Source organism: Onychomys torridus, chromosome 13 (genome assembly GCF_903995425.1).
Source record: "Onychomys torridus chromosome 13, mOncTor1.1, whole genome shotgun sequence".
In the NCBI taxonomy this organism is placed as follows: Eukaryota; Metazoa; Chordata; class Mammalia; order Rodentia; family Cricetidae; genus Onychomys; species Onychomys torridus.
The window spans coordinates 49,035,012-49,056,546 of NC_050455.1; the positions used below are offsets into that span (position 1 = coordinate 49,035,012).

The following is a 21,535-nucleotide window of genomic DNA, read 5'->3' on the forward strand; positions in this document are numbered from 1 at the left end:
TCCCACGCCAAGGCAGTCCCCAACCTAGCACCATGTGACGGGGGAGGGCAGCCCAGGGGTCTCCCACCCCAGCCTAGCTTTTCCCTGTGGCACAAACACCCCAGGGCCACTAGGCTTGTAAACCCAGACTTCCTGGAGAGAGTTGGTCTTCCTTTCCATCTTACCATCTCTGTTCCCTCTGTGGGACAAGCCATCTCCCTGAGGCCTAGACTCTTACCGAAACACTTGCCTTCCCTCCCAACTCATTCTCTAGCATTAAGATATGACACCCTTTGAGGTTAGGGCTTGCCACCATTATATATGACTGAATTAAAAACAAACCCAACCAAAAAAAATATAATATATATATACACATTATATATATATATATATATATATAAAACACAGTGCGACCCCAGCACCCAGGGTATAAACTCTGGCACCAAGAAAAAAAAACACAAAATATTAAAATACTTTAGCTTCTTAGTATTTGGGAGGTTAAGGGGTCTCTGGGGACCCTCGGCCACAGGTTGCTGGGCAAAGCGGTGGACAGCAGTCTTGCTAGCTCTGCCATGTCTGCTGGGCCGAGGCAGTGGCTGTAAAACGATGTATGTACACGGGAGCATGGATACTGGCAGACTCCTGACTCGCCTCAGCCGTTACCACAGGAAACACCACAGTCACATCCAGGTGCACAGGACAGGGCCAAGGCCCATGTCTCTAGGCCCAGTGGCATGGCAGTGGCCCAGGGCCTACAAGAGACCATGAGCACTAGGTGGACACTATAGGGACCAGAGAGTCTCTCCCCCAAAGGAGAGCTGAGATGTGATAATATTAACCCAAATGCAGAGGTCATAAGTCCTCTCAAGATGGCCACCCTCACATCCAATCCAATGAGTGCACCCGGGTGCCCAGCTGAACCCTGACAGAGCCTGGCTCAAACCCCTCAAGGATGTGCCCAGGCTTTCTCCCTGGGGACGAAGGGCCCGGCTGCACTCTTTCCCCTTTACTGTCTGGAGGACAGGGAGATATGGCAGCTAATACTGAGGGGACCAAGGGAAGGGCAGGGTGGGCAGAGCACAGTGAGGAGGGGCAGGAGAGTCTCCAGGACTCCCCCCACCAGGAATGACCTTCCCCCAGCAGGAAGCGGTCTCCCCAGGCAGGGAAGCTGCGAACGGAATGGACCTCGGGTATCGGAGAGGCCCCATCGGCCGCACATCCAGCGGAGGATGCTCTGAGGCGCTTGCAGACCTGCCTGGGCTTCCGGCCCCACGGGCCTTCGCAGAGTATTGCTCGTTGCTTTCGGCTGGCCGGGCCCAGCACCCTTCTCGGCAGGTCAGTCTGGCTCAGTGTGAGGCAGGACACCCCTGCTAACACAAGCGTTCCGTCTGGCTGTGGTAGCCGAGGCTACCTGGTGTTCTGGAGGTCCTCCCGCAGCCAGGTGGGCAGCGTCTGGCCCATCTTATACAGCAGCTTAGAGAGCTCGATGTTGTGGTCCCGGTAGTAATCCTTTAGGAAGGCTCGGGACTGCAATAGAAGAAAGCCCGGGTCGGGACGACGTGCCAGCGTGAGCGTGACCCCCATAACACCAGACTGTCCTGTCCCAATGCTCTTCTAAAAAGAAGCCTCCAGAGAAAATACTCATGGAGGAGGAGCACCAAATCACAGTACCCAAGGTCAAACTCACGAGAGAGAAGAGAGCGTTCGTCAAAACTAAAGGCGGAAAGGAAGAGGAGAACGAGGACGTGCCAACTGTGGCCGTCCCAACGTGCTTCCGCACAGTGTTTTCCCTGCAGGGTGGCCTACTCCTCCCTTTCACAGGGTCAGATCCTGGGGCATGGCCTCTAACTCTATGCCCTCTATCCCACAACCACACCCCTTGTGTGGCACCCCTGCTTTGGACTCTGCTTCCTGTGTGAGGAGGCCAGGCACAGCATCTGCTTTATCTATGGAACCCGCAGTGCTACCCTTGCTAAAAGGTGATAAACACTTACCTGACTAAAGCAATGCTGACCTCCAGGGCCCGGCCTCTCCTTTCCTCGCTAGAGAATGACTACTGTGCAAGAGGTCCCAAAACCAGTGCCATCGTCAAGAGGAAAGGTTTGAAGGCCTCCCCCGAGAGGGACCCCCTCCCACTTAGCCCACTGTTGTGAGAATAGATCCCCCACTTACATCCAAGTCCATCTCTGGGTATTTCCGTCCCTTGCTTTTGCCCAGACACTTCGTTTTTCCGCCTTCAAGCAGTTGACACCAAAATCCTTTCTTTGGGTCAAACCTGAAGAGGTTGGAAGGCCATGGGTAAGCGGTCTGGCCTCCATCCTCAAGGCCATGTCCTTGTCCTAGTGTGCAGGGAGTCTCCTCCACTCACACAGTGTGAATACACAGGCTGACACTTGCCATCGGTAGACCAAGTGTTGCCTTGGGTACACTGCCTTCCTCCCAGAAAAGGCACCTCCATGTTCTAAGTCACTCTGGTGCAGGCTGAGCAGCTCTAGCTCCTCCCATAATCCCTGTGGACTCTTTCCAGTCCCACATAATCCTGCAAGACATTTTCTGAGCAATCCCTAATGACGTACAACAGGGTTTTCTGTTTGGTTTTGTGTTGAACCCAAGATTTCTTTAACCCCCAACTTTCAAGATGGTAGCAGCCACACAGAAAACACAGGCTCCATTCCAAGAACGGAGCCCAGAGCACCACGCATAGTTTCTCACTCAGTTGGTCAATCTTAGGAGGCAGGAGTAATCCTCCTCATCTCCACCCCTAGAATTACAAATGGCAGCTCCAAGACCCAGAGGACTTTTCACGTCACAGGACTCAGAGATGAAGGGAACAAAACAAGATGGTCCTACTTGGTCCTCAGCAAATACCAGTGATAAAGCCGCCTGCGCTCAGGAGTGCTGTGGCTTCCTGCCTCCCTAGGAGGCGCCACCTTCCGCTCCATCTCCAATATCCTTGACAGTGAGGAGGGACTACTCCCAAGAAAACAGCCAAGGAGGGTAAGTTTATTCCTCCTGCTCTTGGGACTCTGGGACTGAACCTGCCACCTGTGTGTGTCACAGTGCTGGAAGGCAGCCTCTCCCAGTCGCAAGTCCCCACAACCCAGGCTGGCGCTTACTGGGGGAGCTCCCTCACAGAGACAAAAGAGCCAAGACAGCACTGAGGAGAAGCCTCCAAGGCGGGCGGGCAGAGGAGATCCATCACTCCCTTTTCCTAAGACCAAGGCGCTCTGACAGGACTTCAACCCTTCCAACCCTTGCTTTCTGCTAAAGAGTCACCATCAGGGAAGAGCTGCATGTTTTCTTACTAACTTGAGTCAACCCCAGATCTGTCCTAGTCATCCGAGCCTTGATTTCCCTGGCCCCGAATCCGGCCAAAGAGCAAGCTAACACTTACGCCAAGGTTTTGTGGTAGTCAACAGTGCTGGTCACCCCGAGGAATTTCTGCACTGTGTCCATCACTTTGGCAGGTTCTGTTCGCAGCAGTTTGCCATCCAAGACCAGGATCTGGAGACAGAAAAGGAAAAAAGGCTGTCTGGACTTGCTTTCCTCCCAGGGGCCAACTGTCCAGGCCCACTGCAGAGGGAATGGCCTGGCTGTAAGCACAGGGCCCTGCGCACCCAGAGTTCGCCCCTACTCCTCCTCTACCAAAGGTATCCCTGCTCAAGCCCTGCTCACGGCCAGCTCCCACCTTACTCTCTCCCAGAGTTTAAGCTATCAGAAAGCCGTCATCCCTGCTCCTCACACCCTGCAGTGCGCCTGCTGCTGCCTCCTGCAAAGTCTCCAGCCCACACTGTCCTCCTGCTCCAGTCAAGGCTTCTCTAAAAGACGTCCTGTGAGCTAACCCTGCTGACCCTCCATGCAGGCTTCCTCTCCACCACCACACCCTGGCTCCCCCTCCTTCCTCGTCCCTCACATGACTTTCCAGGTCCCCTTAAACTACAAGAGACAGGGCGGACAGCTACCTGGTTGGCATGGAAGGCGCTCAGCCAGCGTTCAATATGAGTGGCATACCAGCCAGGGACCAGGCAACGGTTCTGGAGGGCACGCAGCTTTGAGGATGCATCAGGGCCAGCAGTGATCACCTCATGGAAGGTGTACTTCAGGGCCACTGGGTCATCATGGGCTCGCTGGTGCTGAGACAAGGGAAGAAGACAGGTACACCACAGGTAGAAGAGAAGCAAGGAGGGGGGGCAGGCTGATGTCCTGCTTCAGCCTCATCCCTTCAGCCTCAAAGAGGCATCAACTCCAGAGCCCCAGGTTCCACATCTCTGCAAGGTAGGGTACACTACACCAGCTTTCCAAATGCTCTTCACTGGCACAGTCTCTGAGACTCCTGACACTCCAGGGACCTGCCAGCCAGCAAGTGCCAACATCATGTGGCTTTCTTCACACTGACTCCCATCTCTCGAGACATAGTCTCATATAATCCAGGCTGGCTTCAAATTCACTATGTACAGTGGAGGACGGCCTCGTGACCTTGAACTTCTGACTCTCCTATCTCTACATTCTAAGCACTGAGATTACAGGCATGTGTCACCATGTTCTGTGCGGTGCAGAGATCAAACCCAGAGCCTTGTGCACACTAGGCAAGCACTCTACGACTGAGCTCTACCCTAGCCCTCATTTTTTCCTTTTTACAACAATTTCCTAAAACCTAAACAAGAAGAAAACTGTTTACATCACCTTTATAAAATGGAAAATCAGAATCAGTTGCTACATAGAGGAAATGGCTATTGATAAATAAAATAAAAAACACAACCATATTCTCAAATACCAGCTAGATGGAAATACCAAGCCCTTCATTCAAAGCCCCCATCCTTGCTGAAAGAGTGTCACCTACTAGAAAGGACATGAGTGTCTGTCCTTGATAGACACTGGATGGACTGACAGAAATCACAGAAGGAGATTGACCAACCTGTAATGCCATAAGCCATCAGCACATCTCTTAGGTCAGAGGCCAGGGACTTGCCCATGCTAACTGACCCTGTTCATCACTGAGGATCATGCATAGCCTAGGGCAGGGCAGTAATGTATATAAATGTATAGGACAATCTCTGCTCCTCCTGACTTTCTGAAGTCAGCCCAGTTCCCTTCTTCTCTTCCCAGTACCTTCTCAAATCCTCCTGGAATAAAGCAGCCTTTCTCCTTATGGCACTGACTCCCCTGATCATGGACAGGACAAAGAATAAGGCCTTAGGTTTATAAGACCTGCATTCAAAATGCCACATGTGATGGTGAGCCTTAGTTGTCAACTCGACTGTATCTGTAATCAACTAACAGGCAAGGTGCAAGGGATACCCATGAGGATCTTCTTGGTCAGGTTATCTGAAGTGGGGAGACCCACCCGAAATGTGGACAGCACCTCCCAGTGGCAGCCTTGATAAAGAGGTAGAAGAGCAAAGCTTGGCTTTTGTATATCTATTTTTCACTCTCATGGCCAAATTCATCTACGCTGCTGCTGCTGCTGCTGCTGCTGCTGCTGCTGCTGCTGCTGCTGCTGTTGCTGCTGCTGCAGCATTCCCTCCCTTAGATTAGCATTCAACTTCTTTCTGGCTTCCAGATGTGAACTGGAGACTAGCAGCTCTCCAGGAACCTGCAGGCCTTCAGGGAGAGACTGGGACTGCAGAGTTCTCAACCACTCCAGTGTGCGACAGTCATTATTCGACTACTCAGACTCTACCATGTAGCCAATCCAATAAACCCTCTCTACATGTTCATTCCATAGGTTCTGTCCCTTTAGAGAACTCCACTACACATGAAACCTGTGTAAAGCAGTGCCATGCGCACGCGCACACACACACATACACACACACACACACACACACACACACACCCTTGTCTGCTTTCTAGAGAACTGCTTGCAGTTCAAGGGATGACTACCAGACAGGACTGACTGGACTCCGGAGAGCATCCTCAGCCCCGGCATGTCCCCACATGAGAGCAGTCCTCTGGCCATCCGTGCTTTGCTGGACACAAGTGTACCCACAGAGGAGAGAGACGCTGCCTGCTGCACTCTGGGCTTCCCATAAAGACGACACACCTGGGATGGCAAGACAAGGTATAAACCAGGATCCCAGAGAACAAGAGAAAGGGCTCCCACCACTGCAGGCTCGAGGTGAGGGTCCTAAGACACCAGAGAAAAGAGGAACCCTGTCCACCACACAAGACTCAGCGAGGCCCCAAGAAGCAGCCACCACAGCATTTGGTGAGGAGGTTCAGAAGGTGGCAAAGAGCCACTCAAAGTGGCTAGGCCTCCCAGGCTGGGACAGCATGTACTTCTCAGGCAACCTAAGGCTGAGAGACCCAGCTGACCCACAGCATGAAGGTCAGATCCAGTCTGATTGTTTGATGCAGGTAGCCAGAAAAGGAGCCTCATGCACCAAGGCCACTCAGATACAGTGCTTGCAGCATGGCATACTCCCAAGAAAGACCAGAAGACAGGAGAGGAGACCCCTCCTAGCCCATGCCAGGGTGAGAAGCATTCTCCACGAGCACAGTGGAGGAGATGCAGAAGTCAAGTCAGGCACAGAAACTCAGGAAGCCCTGGAACACACACCTGCAACACCAACAGGGGAGGTCTCTGTCTGCAGCTCATGCTGCAGCCCAGGTAGGGGCTGCCTTCTTAGAGCCTTCTAGGAGGGAGGGTCTCCTTCTGCCTGAGTCCCCGCTGCCAGCTACCCCTCACAGGAAGGAAAGCATAGGAAGATGACCCAGATGGCTGCTTCGGGAATCTAGGCTCTCTCTAAGTCCACTCTGAGTCTGCCTCTTATGGCTATCAGAGTCCAAAGCAGGACCCATGTGAAGCCTGGAGTGGGCAGGTACACAGAAGAGGACATTCTGCCTGTCACCACCACCACGCCAGAAGCACCACAGAGCCAAGACTACTCTCAGCCATCACAGGCCAGGCGATGAGCCCAGGGCCAAACACAGAGGTGCTTGTTCAGTGCTGGCTGAGTAAATGTCATGCAGGTCCACACCCTACTCACCTGGTACCAGGAGTAAGCTCGGTCGGCTGGATTGATGAGGATGGTGAGGATCTTGGCCTTGGGCAACAGGGTAGCTGCCCGCCGTGGTGCCACTTCTGAATCAAAGTAGTTGGCACTTTTCTCAAAGTAGAAGTCAGAGGTGGTGTTGGAGGGAATAGGGAAGAACTCCATGTACCTGTAGGAAGCCCAGAGGCAGCGTTCAAGGCCAAATATCATAAGCCAGAGGCCCCAGGAATGTAGTGTGATAGGCTGGGGGTCCCTGGAAGTGGAATTTCCTAAAAACAAAGCAAGATGTCCTGGCCCAACCAGCAAGGACTCGCCTCCGATGGGGATTCAGGGAGGAGCTGCCACCTGGCAGACTTCTCTTCCAAATTCCTCTCTTTCCTGGTGGGCATCACAGAATCAAAACTCTGGAGAGTCTTAGGAGTGTGCTGCGGGTTGTGGGGCCTGGGGAGGGGACAGTACGGATCCACAGATAACCTGCTGGCCCTGACCTCTGTCTCTGGGGACAAGCCAGGCTCAGAGTGACCCATCCAAAAAGGACAAGTTCAAGGAGATGGATGTCCACTGCCACCTCTGGACCTGGGGTAGTGTTCTCCAGTCACCTTCTGCCACTCAGACCCCCTCCCTAGACTTCCGTGGATGAGCCCTGCCCCACCTCCCACCCAACAGAACAGATCCCCTTAGAGACAGTGAAGGGGAAACAGAGTACAGCCTAACTCAAAGTTTCTTCAGTGGTACCAATGACCTTTAAACAGAATCCTCTAGGACCTATCAGGCCTTCACCCCCCACCCCAGACCTACCTATAAAGCCAAAGTCTTGGGAATGGGGCCAAGACATCAGCCTCTCTCATTTGAGACCGACTTTCTCCATCTGTAACACCTGAGCTGAGGAAGCTCAGGAAACAGAAAACTTGTTTCCTACGCTTGTAGTGTCCAGCAACCAATTCCTTAACCTTCCTGGCAGAAATATCCCCACAGCTGCCCGCTACCCACATGTGTGGCGGGGCACCCTGAAACCCAGGCTGAAGGGGGTGTATTGCTACAGGGACAGCTCATCCACATTTCCTTCCTAAAATCCCAAACACACTGGCTTGCACTAAGACATCTGGCCACAAGGGGCTTTGGGTAAGAGGATACACTTGTTAAAAATATAGACTGAAAGATGGATAGACATGGACAGATGATACATGGCAAGTGAAAGAAAACAATGTGAAGCAAACGGCAAACACAGAGGCCCGTGACCTCTGCACCCGGGGATCCACTAACTAATAATGCATAATGGTAGAACATGCTCACACAGGTTTATAAAGGTAGGAAAGACACAAATGGAGAAACTAGGGGTGACAGCAGCCCAGGCTAGCCCCTATACGGTTCCCTCTTGGGAAAGTTCTGGTGGGAAGTATGACTCTGCTGCCCCCAGAGAGCTCTTAGAGACAGACCCACAGGAACCCCTCTCCCTGCAGTTGGCCATGGCGGAGGAAAAGCCAGTCAGAGCATGCTGCTATCACTGGCAACTTGTCACAGGGTGCAACCCTCCCTCCTTGAGGACTCTGGTTCTGTGGAGTCAGGGAGGGGCTGGATGCCCACTCCAGCTACTACCTCTGACCCTGGGCAAAGGGCTTCCTCATCCAGTGTCCTGTTTGTCACAACACTGTTGTGACATGACTCAACAGTCACTGCGCCTTGTCCTTGTTTACAGGAATTTCAGCTGCGTGTGAGCAAGCACCAGCTGCTTCCTGCTGTGGCCACAATGGCCACTCCAGCTGGCTCCACAATGGCCTTCCTGCCCTGCTGGAGACAGAAGGCCACTTACCAGTCGATGCCTTTGTGATAGTTGTGACCATTAAAAAACTGGATCTCCTCAAAGGTCTCGGAGCTGGGGTAGTTGCTGCTGAGGTCCGGATGCATGCCCAGGAACAGGTAGAGGGCCGTGGTGCCTACGAGAGTGGGAGCAGCTGAGACCTCAGCCCAGCCTCCAACAACAAGACAAGAATACATTCTGGGCCTGTCTTCCCTAGTCACTGGGAGGGGCTGGGAAAATCCCTTCCCTTCTGGAGTCTTAGTTCCCTCATGAGTATAATAAAAGACGCACTAACTGCAGACCATAAGGTCTACACACGACCACTGGTTCCTGTAACCCTTCCAGATACCAGGCATCTGTCACAGCATTCTTCATCACTAGACAGGGACTCGACCTCACTACCAGCCCAGTTACCTGCTGTCTCCTCAGAGCCTCAGAACTAGGTGCTTCCTGCCCCTTTTCTAGCTCTGGGTCTCTGTCCATGGGAACCTGAGAATAGCCCAAGGATAAGGAAGCAATGACCCTCCAGGTCTGTTCACGGGAAAGGGAAATTCTTGTTCTCTTCACTTCTTTTTACTGCTGTTTTGTGTTTGATTGCTTTGCTTTTTGACAGTGTCCTGACATGTAGCACAGGCTACGTCAAAGTCTTTCTGAGTGCTGGGATTTATAGGCATGTAGCACATGCAGCCGGTATGAAACTCTCCAGAAGCCAGGAAGCCCAGGCCCACCAGCTCTCCTTGCTGGTGCCCCCCTGTCTTGGACCTTCCTCCTCTCTGAGAGGATTTCTGGTTCATTCTCGAGTGCTCTCTGTATAACAGTACACCCAGGGAGAGACGGTAACGTTTGGTGACTGTGAGGCTTCAGGGTCGCAGATCAGGTCTCAAGACCTGGAACTATCACTTCCCAACTATGTTGCAGAAAGTCACTTAACTCCCCAGACCCTCTGTTCTTGCCTATAAAAAGGAACACCTACCTATCCTCACAGAACTGAGTGGATGGCAAATGTTCAACAATCCTGCCAGTGCGTCTTCCTGGCAGACATGACTAATTGATCACAGTCCTCTGTGCTGATCCAGTTTTGCCTGGCCCTGCTCAAATTTGCAAAGGAGGTGATCTAGACATCCTTCCTGCCTTGTCTCGGAGACTCCTAGGAGGATGTCGGGGTGTTCTCTGAGGCTGTGGTTCAAAATAAATGCCACGTCTCCCTCTGCTTTCCACCCCCACAATGACAGGCAATTCCTATTGGTCCCCATGTTGCTCCCATTTCTGGTAAAAGGAGATAGAATATTTAAGACTGAGACCTGACCAAGATGGTCCCCAGAATTCTGTGGCTGAGATAACAGGCAGTGGGGGAAGCTGGGTCAAGGGTCAAGAGACCTGCCTGTTTTCTGGGGGCCAATGATGAGAAGCTTTGGAAAGCGGTCACATGTCTTCTCCTTAGACCAGATGTCTTTGTGGCGTTTGTCCTCACAAGGATCCTAAAACAGCAATGGAAAGGATGTGAGGGAGGCCTAAGATCCATGAGTGATCTCCCTCCATATGTGGCGATGTCTGTTTGTTTGTTTGTTTGTTTGTTTGTTTGTTTTAAACCAGGGTCTCACTGGCTGGCCTGAAAGTCACTATGTAAACTAGGCTGGCATCAAACTCACGGAGATCTTCTACCCGACTCTGCCTCCCAAGTGCTGAGCTAAAGGCATGCGCCACCGCACCCAGCAGTTACATGGCTCTTACCCACTCCGAGCTCTTGCTGCATCCTCACCTCCCAACACCCCTCGTGACAGATAGGGACCACTGCTGGCTAGTGTTCTAATCCCATCGAGCCTGGCCAACGGCCAGCTCTGTGCTCATCACTACCAGGAACTCACAAGGACTTGTTGACTTCAGCTGCACAAGCTATGCCCGAGTCCAGGGTTCAGCAAACTTTCTCTTGGGAAATGTTTAGTAAACACTGTAGGCTTACAGTACTCTCTGGTCTCTGCTGCAGGCATACAAAAGTGGCACAGACAGACACACAAGAACTGTGACTGGGTGCCAACAAAACTTTCTTTACAAGGACAGACCACATGCCAGACTTGGCCCGGGAGTAAGTGTGTGGATCTCTGGCCTGAGTCCAGCTTCTACCTCTGGTTTTCAGTAGTCCCGGTATAGATTTTCCCAAAGACTGCCCTAACCCTTCCCTCAGCCCCTTTACCAGTGGCTCAGAGCCTGCTGCCGTTGAAGGGAACGGCATGAGTGGCCACCAGGCAGGGCAGACCGACACTCTCTATACTTTGCCTACACTAGTCCTACCCTAAGGTTTTTGTTTGCGTTTTTTTTAATTTGCATTGGTGTTTTGCCAATATATATCTGTATGAGGGTGCCAGGTTCCCTGGAACTGGTCACAGATAGTTGTGAGCTGCCATGTGGATACTGAGAATTGAACCTGGGTCCTTTGGAAGTGGAGCCAGTGCTCTTACCCACTAAGCCATCTCTCCAGCCTTACCCACAGTTCCTAAAGGCTCTTTTCCAAGGCTGTGTATGAGTGTGTATGCACACAAGTTTATGGGTAGGGTAGGGGCATATACAGTGTATACATATATTGCACCTATGCATGCCCAGGAGTGTGCCCACACTGGTGAGGGAATGTGACATGTGATGGCTGAGCCTAGAACCTATGCCTGGAGCCCATGCCTGAGGAGAGAAGGCATGTTGCTGTAGCAAGGCATCTTGCCACTCTGCCCACCTGCCAAAGTGGGTCCTTCTCCTCAGAGAAGATCTGGAAGTACTTCTGGGCCAGCTGCACAGGGGGCAGTGTCTGCAGTCTCAGGTTGGTCCAAGAGTGCAGAAAGCGAACCAGATGCTTGAAGGTGTACAGCCCCAGGCGGTCATTTCCATAGTTGGACAAGTGTGTCATGAAGATGCTGATCTGTTCCAGGGAAGGGAGAGGGAGGTGAGGCTGGGTCAGCTTCTGAGCCACCTGATCGCCACCTGATCCCCACCTGTTACTGGCCACTGACACCCAGGGCAAGGTACACTGGGACTATCAACAAACTGGGTGACCTTGGGCTGTGTTCAGCCAAGGAAAACCCAGGTCTAACTGACTGCTAACATTACAGGCCTAGGGTAGGAAGCTGGCCTGAGCAGAAGCTATTTGCATTGCTTTATAAATCAGGACAGGGAGTGTACACAGAATAAATATGAGGAGTATGCAGTTCCCAAGGCTGAGAATAACATGCACACTGCTCATTTTATAATGTTAGAATAGGTGGTTCCACCTTACAAATGAGAAAAGAGAGACCCATGAAGGTTCAAGTGAAATGTGTGTGGTGTACACGTGAATGTGCACATACACACACGAAGACTAGAAAGAGAACATAAACAAGAAGTGCTAACATGTCTCTATATAGGAGTGCACAATTACAAAGAGAAAACAACACTGCTTTTGTCTGGGTCACACAGCCGAGGAGGCCAGTGCCAAAAGTGGACAGTGGACCTCCCAGTTTCCAGGCCCCCACGCCAACCTGCCCACTCTCCCCGAGCTCAGGAAGCCTCCTAGCTCACACACAGGCTGTCAGCACCCCTCCTTATACCAGCCCTGGGATACAGAGCACTCACAGGATTGAGGAGCACAGTGAGGAAGAGCTCGCCCCCATTGATGATCTTGTCCAGCTCACTGGATCCTCCAGGGTATTCGTTGTAGAAAATGGTGTGTGTGAAGAGGCCACAGGTCTGCCGAGGGAGGACCTGGGAGGAAACAGAAGAGGGGCCATGGTATCTCCAGCCATGGTCCAGAAAGGAAGGCTGCTTCCTTAGGAGAAGGGCTGGGACCTCCTCGGAAAGATGCTCCCCTACGAAGTCACACAGCCCCCACTCTGCTCCCCAGGTGAACCACTGCCTTTGTCTTATGCTTCACAGCTATTCCCTACACAACAGAAACAGGTCCAAAAGTAGCATGGGAGTTTCTAGAAACGTGTGCCGTTTGCAGTGATGGTCTCTGACCCTCTAACACAGCACTGCAATGTCAGAGCCTCAGCTAGTCGAACTGGTAGTCATGAACTCATGGAACTGCATGTCTTCCTTCTGGAAACCAGGCTCTGGAACAGGGAATGAGCATGTCTCATAACTACCTCACACCCAGAGTTAACATGAATCCCAGGGCCAGCCTGGGCTATGAGACCCTGTCTCGAAATAAATAAATAAATGGAGAGAGGGAGGAGGAGAGAGGGAGGAAGAGGGGGAGAGAGAGAGAGAAAAGGCAGCAAGAAGCCTCAGAAGGTAAGGTACTGGTCACCAATCTGATGACCTCAGTTCAATCCTCCTGGTGGAGGGAGAGAAGTGACTCCTGCAAGTTGTCCTCTGATCTACACACACACACACACACACACACACACACACACACACACACACACATACACACACATAAAAATAAATAAATGTAAAAAATGTAATGAATAAAAAGTCCCAGGTACTGAAGAGGCAGGTAGGTAAGTGTGTGGGTAGGCGCATGTGTGGGCGGATGGACGGACAGTAAAATGCAAACCTTGCCTGTGCTGATGACAACACATCCTTCTAGTGCCTCAAGCCAGGAAGCCACATCCCCCCCCCCCGCGCCCCCACCTCTCTCCTTTCTCCTAGACACTATGTCCAACTCAACTCTACCTTCTAAGTCCAGCATATGATCATGTTCTCACCTGTGCTGTGACCAAGGTACCCCCACTCTCATGTGGAGACCCCCACTCTCTGTTCCTTGCTGGTCTGCTGCTTCCACTTTTGGACCCTACACTCTGCTCTGCACCACAGGCAGAATGAACGAACTAGATCATGCTCCACCCAAAGCCTTTCCATCTCGGCTTAAAACTCCAGTCCGTCACGGCCAGCCTCCACCTGGTCATCCACTGCCATCTGCCCCTGCCTGGTCCTCAATCACACCCTACCCTCGGCCTTCGCACCCACTGCTTTCTCAGCCTTGAGTCCTGCAAGCTCCACCCCTGAAGACAATTACTGACTACACGCCTTTCCTGCTGGGTTCTCTCCAGGGTTCTCTCCCATCTTTCCACTGTAAGCTTCCCATGCTCGTGGCCACCTTGTCTGCCTCTCCCTACGGAATGGCAGGTCCACAGGTCAGGGACTTGGCTGGGTTTTTCATTTCTGTGTCTCCTAGCCCCCAGAGTAGGGACGGACAAACACACAGCAGAGACTCAAGAGAGTGGTCAAACCAACATGCAGATGAGTGTGATAGAGCCCTGTCCCGTATCTTCGTCAAACTCTCTTGAAATAATATTCTCCATGGCTGGAAGCTGGATGGCTCAGCGGTGGAGAGCATTACTGCTCTTCCAGAGGACTGCACTTGATTCCCAGCTCCCACACCAGGGACCTCACAACCACCTGTAACTCCAGTACCAGGAGGATCTGATTCCTTGACCTCTGCAGATACCTGCACTCTTGGGGGCGGGGACACACACACACACACACACACACACACACACACACACACACAGTGAAAATACACTTGAAAAAAGAAAGAAAGAAAGCTTTCCTGATCCTATCACCAAAGCTAAGAAGGACAGCCAATCTGCCCTCCCTCTGGAGTCTCCGGGGCAGAACAGCCGCAGAAACAGGCCGCAAACCCCTAAGTCAGCCACCTGCAGTCATGCCTCCCAGCAGAGTGTGCAGCCCCATAATGAAAACGCCCACCACGCCCCTCCCAGCCACTTGCCATAATGCCATTGTGGATGAAGCCACGGCGGTAGCGGGCGGGCTTCAGATGGGGGTATTCCTCTGTGCTGGTCACACGGATGTTCCACACCTGCTTCCAGGCCTCGTACAGTTGCACATGCACAGGGTACACACCGGAGTGGTGGGGCGCCACTGCATACCCCATGTCTGTGGGAATGCCGTGCTCCTGGTGGGGAGGATGACCCAGGCAGGATGAGAATAGGGTCTTTCCCTTTGGACCCTGTTTCTCTTTTTTAGAACACAAGACAAAAAACAAAGGCTAGAATGGTAGGGCATGTGGTCTAAGCCCACAGGTGCGGATGGGGAAACTGAGGCCTGGAACAGAAAGGGAAGGACTCAGAATCTCAAACAAGTGACTAGCAGAAACGAGCCTAGAACCTAGTCTCCCAACTCTCCTCCATCCACACGCCTGGCACCTAGCTCAGAGGACTCCATCCCTGCTGTCTCCTGCTTGGCTAGTGTGTCCACACTGGGCTTTTGCATCTCTCTTTTCTTACATACCTCTGCCAGCTCTGCAAAGGTTCTACCCGGCCTGAAGGTAAGAGTTTGGGCCCAGGAAATGAACAGGCCTCAGCATGAGTCCACTGGTGACCTCTTGAGCCTCAGTTTCTTTAATTCAGGTTTTTGGGTTTTGTTGTTTCGAGACAGGATCTCATGTAGCCCAGGCTGGCTGCAACTGATCCTCCTGCCTTTGCCTCTCAACGGCTGGAATTCTAGGCCTGTACCACCAGGCCCAGTGAGTTTTAGTTTCTTGTCTATAAAGAGGGACACCCCTCTTGAGGAGACAGTGGCTATCAAGGCAGCTCACCCCAGGCCCCAGCACAGAAACAGATCTATCAGACTGAACTGCCATGGCACTGAGAGGCCAGTGAAGCCCAGCCCAGCCCTGACCCCCCAGTTCTGTCCCATGGGGAATCTTACTCACGACAGCGAACTTCTTGTTCAGGGCCATCTGCTCAGCCAGCACAGACTGGTTATGGAACAGGTGGGGCTGCATGTGGCTCCACATGTGGGGGAACCACCAGAACTCTTTCACGTAGGACAGCAGCAGATCATCCCCAGCATCCTCCGCGTCAGTACCTACGGCAGCAGCAGACAGAGCACAGGCTGGCCACGCAGCCCTCCTTCCAACCTGGCCCGACTACAGGTGGGATATTCAGCCACGGGCCACCTAGCTGCGTGGAAGAGTGAACCGAGCTTTGGCCCAGAGGGACCCAAGTCTAGTCTGGACTGCCCTTGTCTCAGTAAGCGGCTTGGCCACACCATCTCCTCTGTGGGTTCTTGGTGTCTGAAGTCAACAACCCCAAGTGTCTCTTCCACCCCTCACATGCTTGCTCTTGCCCCGTTCCACTGATCCAAACTGGGTCATATGCCCTTTTGCCCACTAGCCTGCAGAAGTTCTGGGTGGATTCAGGGCTCTCAAACCTCTGTCTCAGAGGTCCGACTACAGCCACCTCGGACGTGCTGGGGACACAAAATGCAGACACCATCACTAGCGCTCTTGGGTACATCTGGGCCATCTTGCACATTCTCAGCCTCAACCTATCGCTGACATGCTGGCCCTGCCTAGAACTCCAGAAGCCATCCTCATTGAGGACTGCAGCCCACCAGTTCAGGGTGGTTCCTTTTCGTTTGCCCGGCATGTGAGGAACTTGGAAGAACCCTCAACCTCATCCCTGCTACTGCAAACAAAACACAGGACAGTGAGGGTCATGGTGGGGAGGGACAGTCATTTGTGCTGTCACTTTCTACGCTGTATACTTCTATAACATTTTTGTTGTTGTTGTTTTGGGTTTTTTTGTTGTTTTTGTTTTTTGGGGATTTTTTTTGTTTTGTTTTTTGTTTTTTTGTTTTGTTTTTTTTTGATACAGGGTTTCTCTGTGTAGCTTTGCGCCTTTCCTGGAACTCGCTTTGTAGACCAGGCTGGCCTCGAACTCACAGAGATCCACCTGCCTCTGCCTCCCGAGTGCTGAGATTACAGGCGTGCACCACCACCACCTGACAACTTCTATAACGTTCTTAAAACTCAACCCATTTCTGAAATAGCTCAGCAATGAAATGGCCAAGCCTGAGAACCTGAGTTCAATCCCTGGGACCCACACAGGGGAAGCAGAAAAACACCCCTAAATTGTCCTCTGACCTCTACACATACATTATGGCATATGAACACAAACATATATACATGCAGTAATAAAAATATAATAAAAGTCTTTTTTTTTTTTTTTTTTTTTTGGTTTTTTGAGAGGATTTATCTGTGTAGCTCTGGCTGTCCTGGAACTCACTCTGTAGACCAGGCTGGCCTCCAACTCACAGAGATCTGCCTGCCTCTGCCTCCCAAGTGCTGGGATTAAGGCATGAGCCACCACCATCTGGCTAAGCATTTTTTAATTCAACTAACAGCTTTTATAAGTGGAAATCACTCTGAAAGTGATTTTGAAAGGTAAGAGTGAGGAGGAGACAGGAGAAGAACATAACCTAAGACCGGACAGGCTGCCAGACATATGGGAACCTTGTTGTTGTTACTACTGTCCCCAAGCGCCCTCTGCTGGGAGGCCCCTTGTGGACCATGAACTCTGGAGTCACTCCCCACCCTCACCCAGTATATATATATATATATATATATATATATATATATATGTGTGTGTGTGTGTGTGTGTGTGTGTGTGTGTGTGTGTGTGTGTATATACATACATTCATACACACACACACACACACACACACACACACACACACACACACCTGGTGCCCTCATAACAGCAATCTGGGGGGCAGGTTGGGAGAAGCTGAGGGCAGGGGCAAACTACCACCTACCTGTGTGGAAGAACTTCCCTGAGTAGCCCAGGTTGAAGGTGAAGTTTGGGATGTGTGCACGAAGTTCATTCTGTGTATCAAACAGGGCCTAGGACAGGCAGAGGAGAGGCAGCAGTGAGGGGAGGTCAGGTCAGACTCCTCCCACTGAGCATCTGATGGGGGTTCCTGTTATAACAGGACCAGCTACAAATCTCAGGACCCGATACAAGGCTGGCAGTGTGGCTCTGTGAGGGAGCATCTGCCTCACACCTGAGGCCTGGTTCCATCTCCAGCACAGTACCCCAAGTTGCAAATGTTGGCCATGCCAGCAGGGCTCAGCCACATAGAAACTATCTCAGCATAAGGCCTGGGAGGCGGCCCAGGCTGCACACCTAAGAAGCCAGCCCCCTGCCACCTCCGACACCAGATTCTATCTGGCTTGAAAAGCCCTGAGCTCCAACTCGGCTCAGCAATGCATGCCTGAGAAGCTTCTGAATTTCTCTAGGCCTTAACTGCAAAAGGGGACCAGACAGTCGCTGTTCTCATGGAGCTCTTCAGACAAGTGAGACTCGGTCTGTAAAACTGCCTGACTGTGGTAAGAGAGCAATGAAGAATGAGATATAGAGTCACGTCTGCAGTCATCGACGACACAAGCACCGATGTCTTCCCGTGGAGGAGTTTCCTCCTGGGGGAATGCAAGACTAGAGCAAAGGATCCTGGCCCTTCCAAGGATGTACTCTGCGCTCTGTGTGCCAGTGTTGCTGTGGTGAACACATCTAACACCCATGGAAGTCCATGGAAGGGGCTGACCCCTGGGTTAGGGCTGCACTGCTCACCAGGCTTTGAGGAAAGATCCAGGAGCCCCCCCCCCCCCTTTCAGGCAGTACGTTACCTCGGGCATCTAAGCAAGTCTAAACACTGCCTGACAGACACAGGGTCCAGCCATGTGGCCTCAGGCGAGCTGTTCCATCTTTCCGAGCCACAGTGGCCTCCTCTGTAAAAGAGGACTCCCACCTCTTCACCAGCTGCTGTGAAGATCCAGTGAGGTAACACACAGAGATGGCTGCGCACAGAGCCTGCGCTCATCAACCCAGTATGCAGTCTCTGTTGGACTACGGGAAGTGTACTGTAGGCCAGAATGACACAAGCCAATGAGGTGACCGTCACGGCTCTGAGGGAGAGTCAGTTGACAGCCATGCTTCGTACCAAATCGGAAACCGCTTTGCCCTTCCCCCGGCTCAGGAGAAGGAAGGCGGACTGCCAAAGAAGCCCTGCACCCTGCCCCGAGCTGGTGCGTGGAAGACAGCGGCCTTGATTTGTTTCCCACGGGCAGGGCTCTTTGCAGCTGCACTGCCTCTTCTTCAGAAATAGGGAAGAGGAGTCAGGCCTGGTGACACATGCTTATAACCCCAGCATTCAGGAAGAAAGGGAGGGATGAAGGATCAGGAGTTCAAGGCCAACCTGGGCTACATGAGACTGTATCCAAAAGAAAACAAAAGGGGGGATGGTAAAAGCTAGGCAGAGTATTCAGGAGGCTGAGGATAATGAAGTTCGGGCTAACCTGGGCTACAGTATGCAACCCCGGATCAATGGCGCACAAAGGACATGGTGAGCCTGGGTAGCTAGAGGCCTCACCCTGGACCACAGTAGACTACAAAGGACAGAAGCCTGGGCCACTGGAGGAGTGACCAAGCAAGCCGCGGGGTCCTCTGTTTTGCTGGGGTGGGTCACAGCGCTGCACGAAGACGCTGGCAGGAAGGCTCAACTTGGAGTGGGCTTAAAATCTTCCACAGAGGAACGTTTGAGAACTCAAGTGTCAGGAACAACACTGCCTAGGTCTGCTGTGGCAAGTAGGGGAGGGAAGAGGTGCCTGACCATGTGGACATGCGCTTCCCACCCCAGGCAGGCACCACTATGCAGCAAACAGCCCGAGCCCCTCCCAGGCACTCCCCCTTACTTCAGGCTCAGTGCTGGGATGAGACTTCCCCAAGTCACCTAGTCAGCGATACCAATCACCATGCTCCTCTCTGCAGAGTTCACTTCTGAGCAGGACAAGGCCACAACCCTGTGGGACCTTCCTTCTAGACCTTGGGCCAGCCCTGCCAGAGGTGTCAAATTCAGGAAGACAACGCCAATGTGTCTGCACTGCCCAGGGAAGAGTGCCTGCCACACTGTCTAAAGCCTCTTGCAGCATCAAAGAGCTCTGTGTCTGGTGCTAATACATTTCTAGCCCTGTTAATCTCCAGAGAGAGGACACCCAGTCAGCAGGCAGCAGCTCTGGGGACTTAATCCCCTGTTTTGTCTCCATCTCCTTTATTGTTGTGTTTGCCCTCTGTGGTGGCAACCCACACTGATGCCCTCGTTCCAGCACGCTGTCTCCTCTGCAGAGGCTCCAGTGACCGATGACTAATGGACAACTGCATCGTAAGACTGCCCTCTGGCAGGCTTCTTTCTTGACAGCTCACGTGTGGATGCAACCCTGTGTTTGCAAGGAGCTTCCACCCACAATTCAGTAAATGGTGTCAGAATTCAACGTAAGCATCCCACTATCCATACACAGCTGTTAAAACATGCTGTGCATGGGACTTGGGGTCTTATTCTGAAGAATCTTTGGGAGCTCTGGTAATAACAAACATTTTCAAAGAGTTAAAATCACATCTAGGTTAAGAGGCAGATTTTCCTGGCCAGATGCTTTTTATTTCTGCCTGGGTCTCTTCCTCCTGAGCTCCAGAACACACATGCAAAATCTCTCCATATTTAACACTTCAGAAATGCCTCTTGCACACAGCAAGACAGCAAATGGCTGAAAGGCAGGGGGGAGCAATGGGTCTGCAGATAACAGCACAGGAGGCACAGATGGGGGTGTGGCCCGATGAGGTATTCCAAGACTCTCCTTACCTTCACATCCTCCACCTTCATGCGTGTACCCTCCTTGCCCACAAAAATGTCATCGATATCCACCAGGATATATCGGTCCAAAGGCAGTGAGAGGCGCTTCCCTGTGAGGAAGGACACAGCATCCACAAAGACAAGCTTATGCAGCCAGAAGTTGAGGTTGTTGCCAAACAGCACACGTTGGATGCCATCGTGGAGGCCCAGGTCCTGAACCACAGTAGCATGCAGTGCGGCATGCAAGCCCGCATCTGCACCCAGGTGTGGGATGGACTCGGAGGAGCGCGTCTTGGCCAGCAGTACTGGTTCATAGGTAGAGTGGTTGGACTGGAAGACAGTCCAATCCTCGCCGGGCAGCACGCCCTTCTCCACCTCACTGGGCCGCGTCACGTAGAGCAGTGGGGACTTGGGGTTGATGCTGCAGTCCTTCAGGCCCAGGTTCGAATGCAGAAAAAGAGGGAAGCCTTTGAGCTGTGCACTCAGCAGGCTGTTCTCATTAGCCTACAGCAGTGTGGGGTAGGAGAAGAGCTGTCAGGTACAGCCAAAAACAGTAACACCAACAACAGTTACAGCTTCACCAGAGCTGCTGTATCCCTCACTCAATACAAACACACATACACACACACACACACACACACACACACACACACACACACACACCACTGGTGTGCACACACACACACACACACACACACATACACATAGACAACACTGGTGTGCACACACACACAACTATACATAGGCACAGATCCACATAGACACAGACAAACACACGCTCACAGACACACACATACAAACATATACAGTCACACATAGAGAGACACACAGACACACGTACACACACACCACCCTCCCACACAGCTCCCAAAGGGAGCTCTCTCTTGCCCACTAGCCACCACTGACAGGGATACGATCTTTACCCGCCCTCTTCTGTCCTGGTCTCCCCACTCTGTCATGCTCTCCCTCACACTTCCAGACATCTGGCTCTAGATACAATACATTTGTCCTTGCTCCTACACTGGTTCTATCATCTCTTCTGGGACCAGTAAACTCCTGTTCATCCTTCAAAACCAAAGACATATACCTGCTTCTTGCAATGGCCTCCCTGGGACCCTGGCAAAGCCTCAGCTGCTGCACTGGGTTCAGAGCCTCCCTCTGACCAGCCTGTGCCTACTTGAAAACAAGGCTGTATTTCTTACTTTGGATCCCTGACACCCAGCAGGGACACACATTCATTTGATGAGTAACTATTTTTAAGAATGAAAGAGGAACAGATAGCTATTGGTACCTAGCACCTGAGAGCTGTAGGTTCCAGGGTTAATTTATCAGTCTGCAGCGACTCACTGTAGCAGACATTATAGTAAGTATT

The 21,535-nt window shown here is 52.1% G+C and overlaps 1 protein-coding gene across 3 annotated transcripts in view; it reads right to left on the bottom strand.

Moving 5' to 3' along the window:
* Positions 1-444: 444 nt before the first annotated feature.
* Ndst1 (N-deacetylase and N-sulfotransferase 1) overlaps positions 445-21,535 on the bottom strand; it is a 57,966-nt gene continuing 36,875 nt past the window's right edge. For 2 of the 3 annotated variants that reach the window (XM_036204365.1, XM_036204364.1), the window contains exons 3-15: positions 20,173-20,667; positions 17,296-17,383; positions 15,410-15,564; positions 14,465-14,650; positions 12,364-12,492; positions 11,492-11,674; positions 10,151-10,247; positions 8,782-8,905; positions 6,966-7,140; positions 3,942-4,112; positions 3,374-3,483; positions 2,152-2,254; positions 445-1,506 (exon numbers count right to left, since the gene is read on the bottom strand). In XM_036204365.1, coding sequence (XP_036060258.1) covers positions 1,387-1,506; positions 2,152-2,254; positions 3,374-3,483; positions 3,942-4,112; positions 6,966-7,140; positions 8,782-8,905; positions 10,151-10,247; positions 11,492-11,674; positions 12,364-12,492; positions 14,465-14,650; positions 15,410-15,564; positions 17,296-17,383; positions 20,173-20,667 — 2,136 coding nt within the window. In that variant the 3' untranslated portion in view covers positions 445-1,386. The remainder of the gene's footprint in view (positions 1,507-2,151; positions 2,255-3,373; positions 3,484-3,941; positions 4,113-6,965; positions 7,141-8,781; positions 8,906-10,150; positions 10,248-11,491; positions 11,675-12,363; positions 12,493-14,464; positions 14,651-15,409; positions 15,565-17,295; positions 17,384-20,172; positions 20,668-21,535) is intronic. The other variant, XM_036204366.1, reaches the window with a different exon arrangement.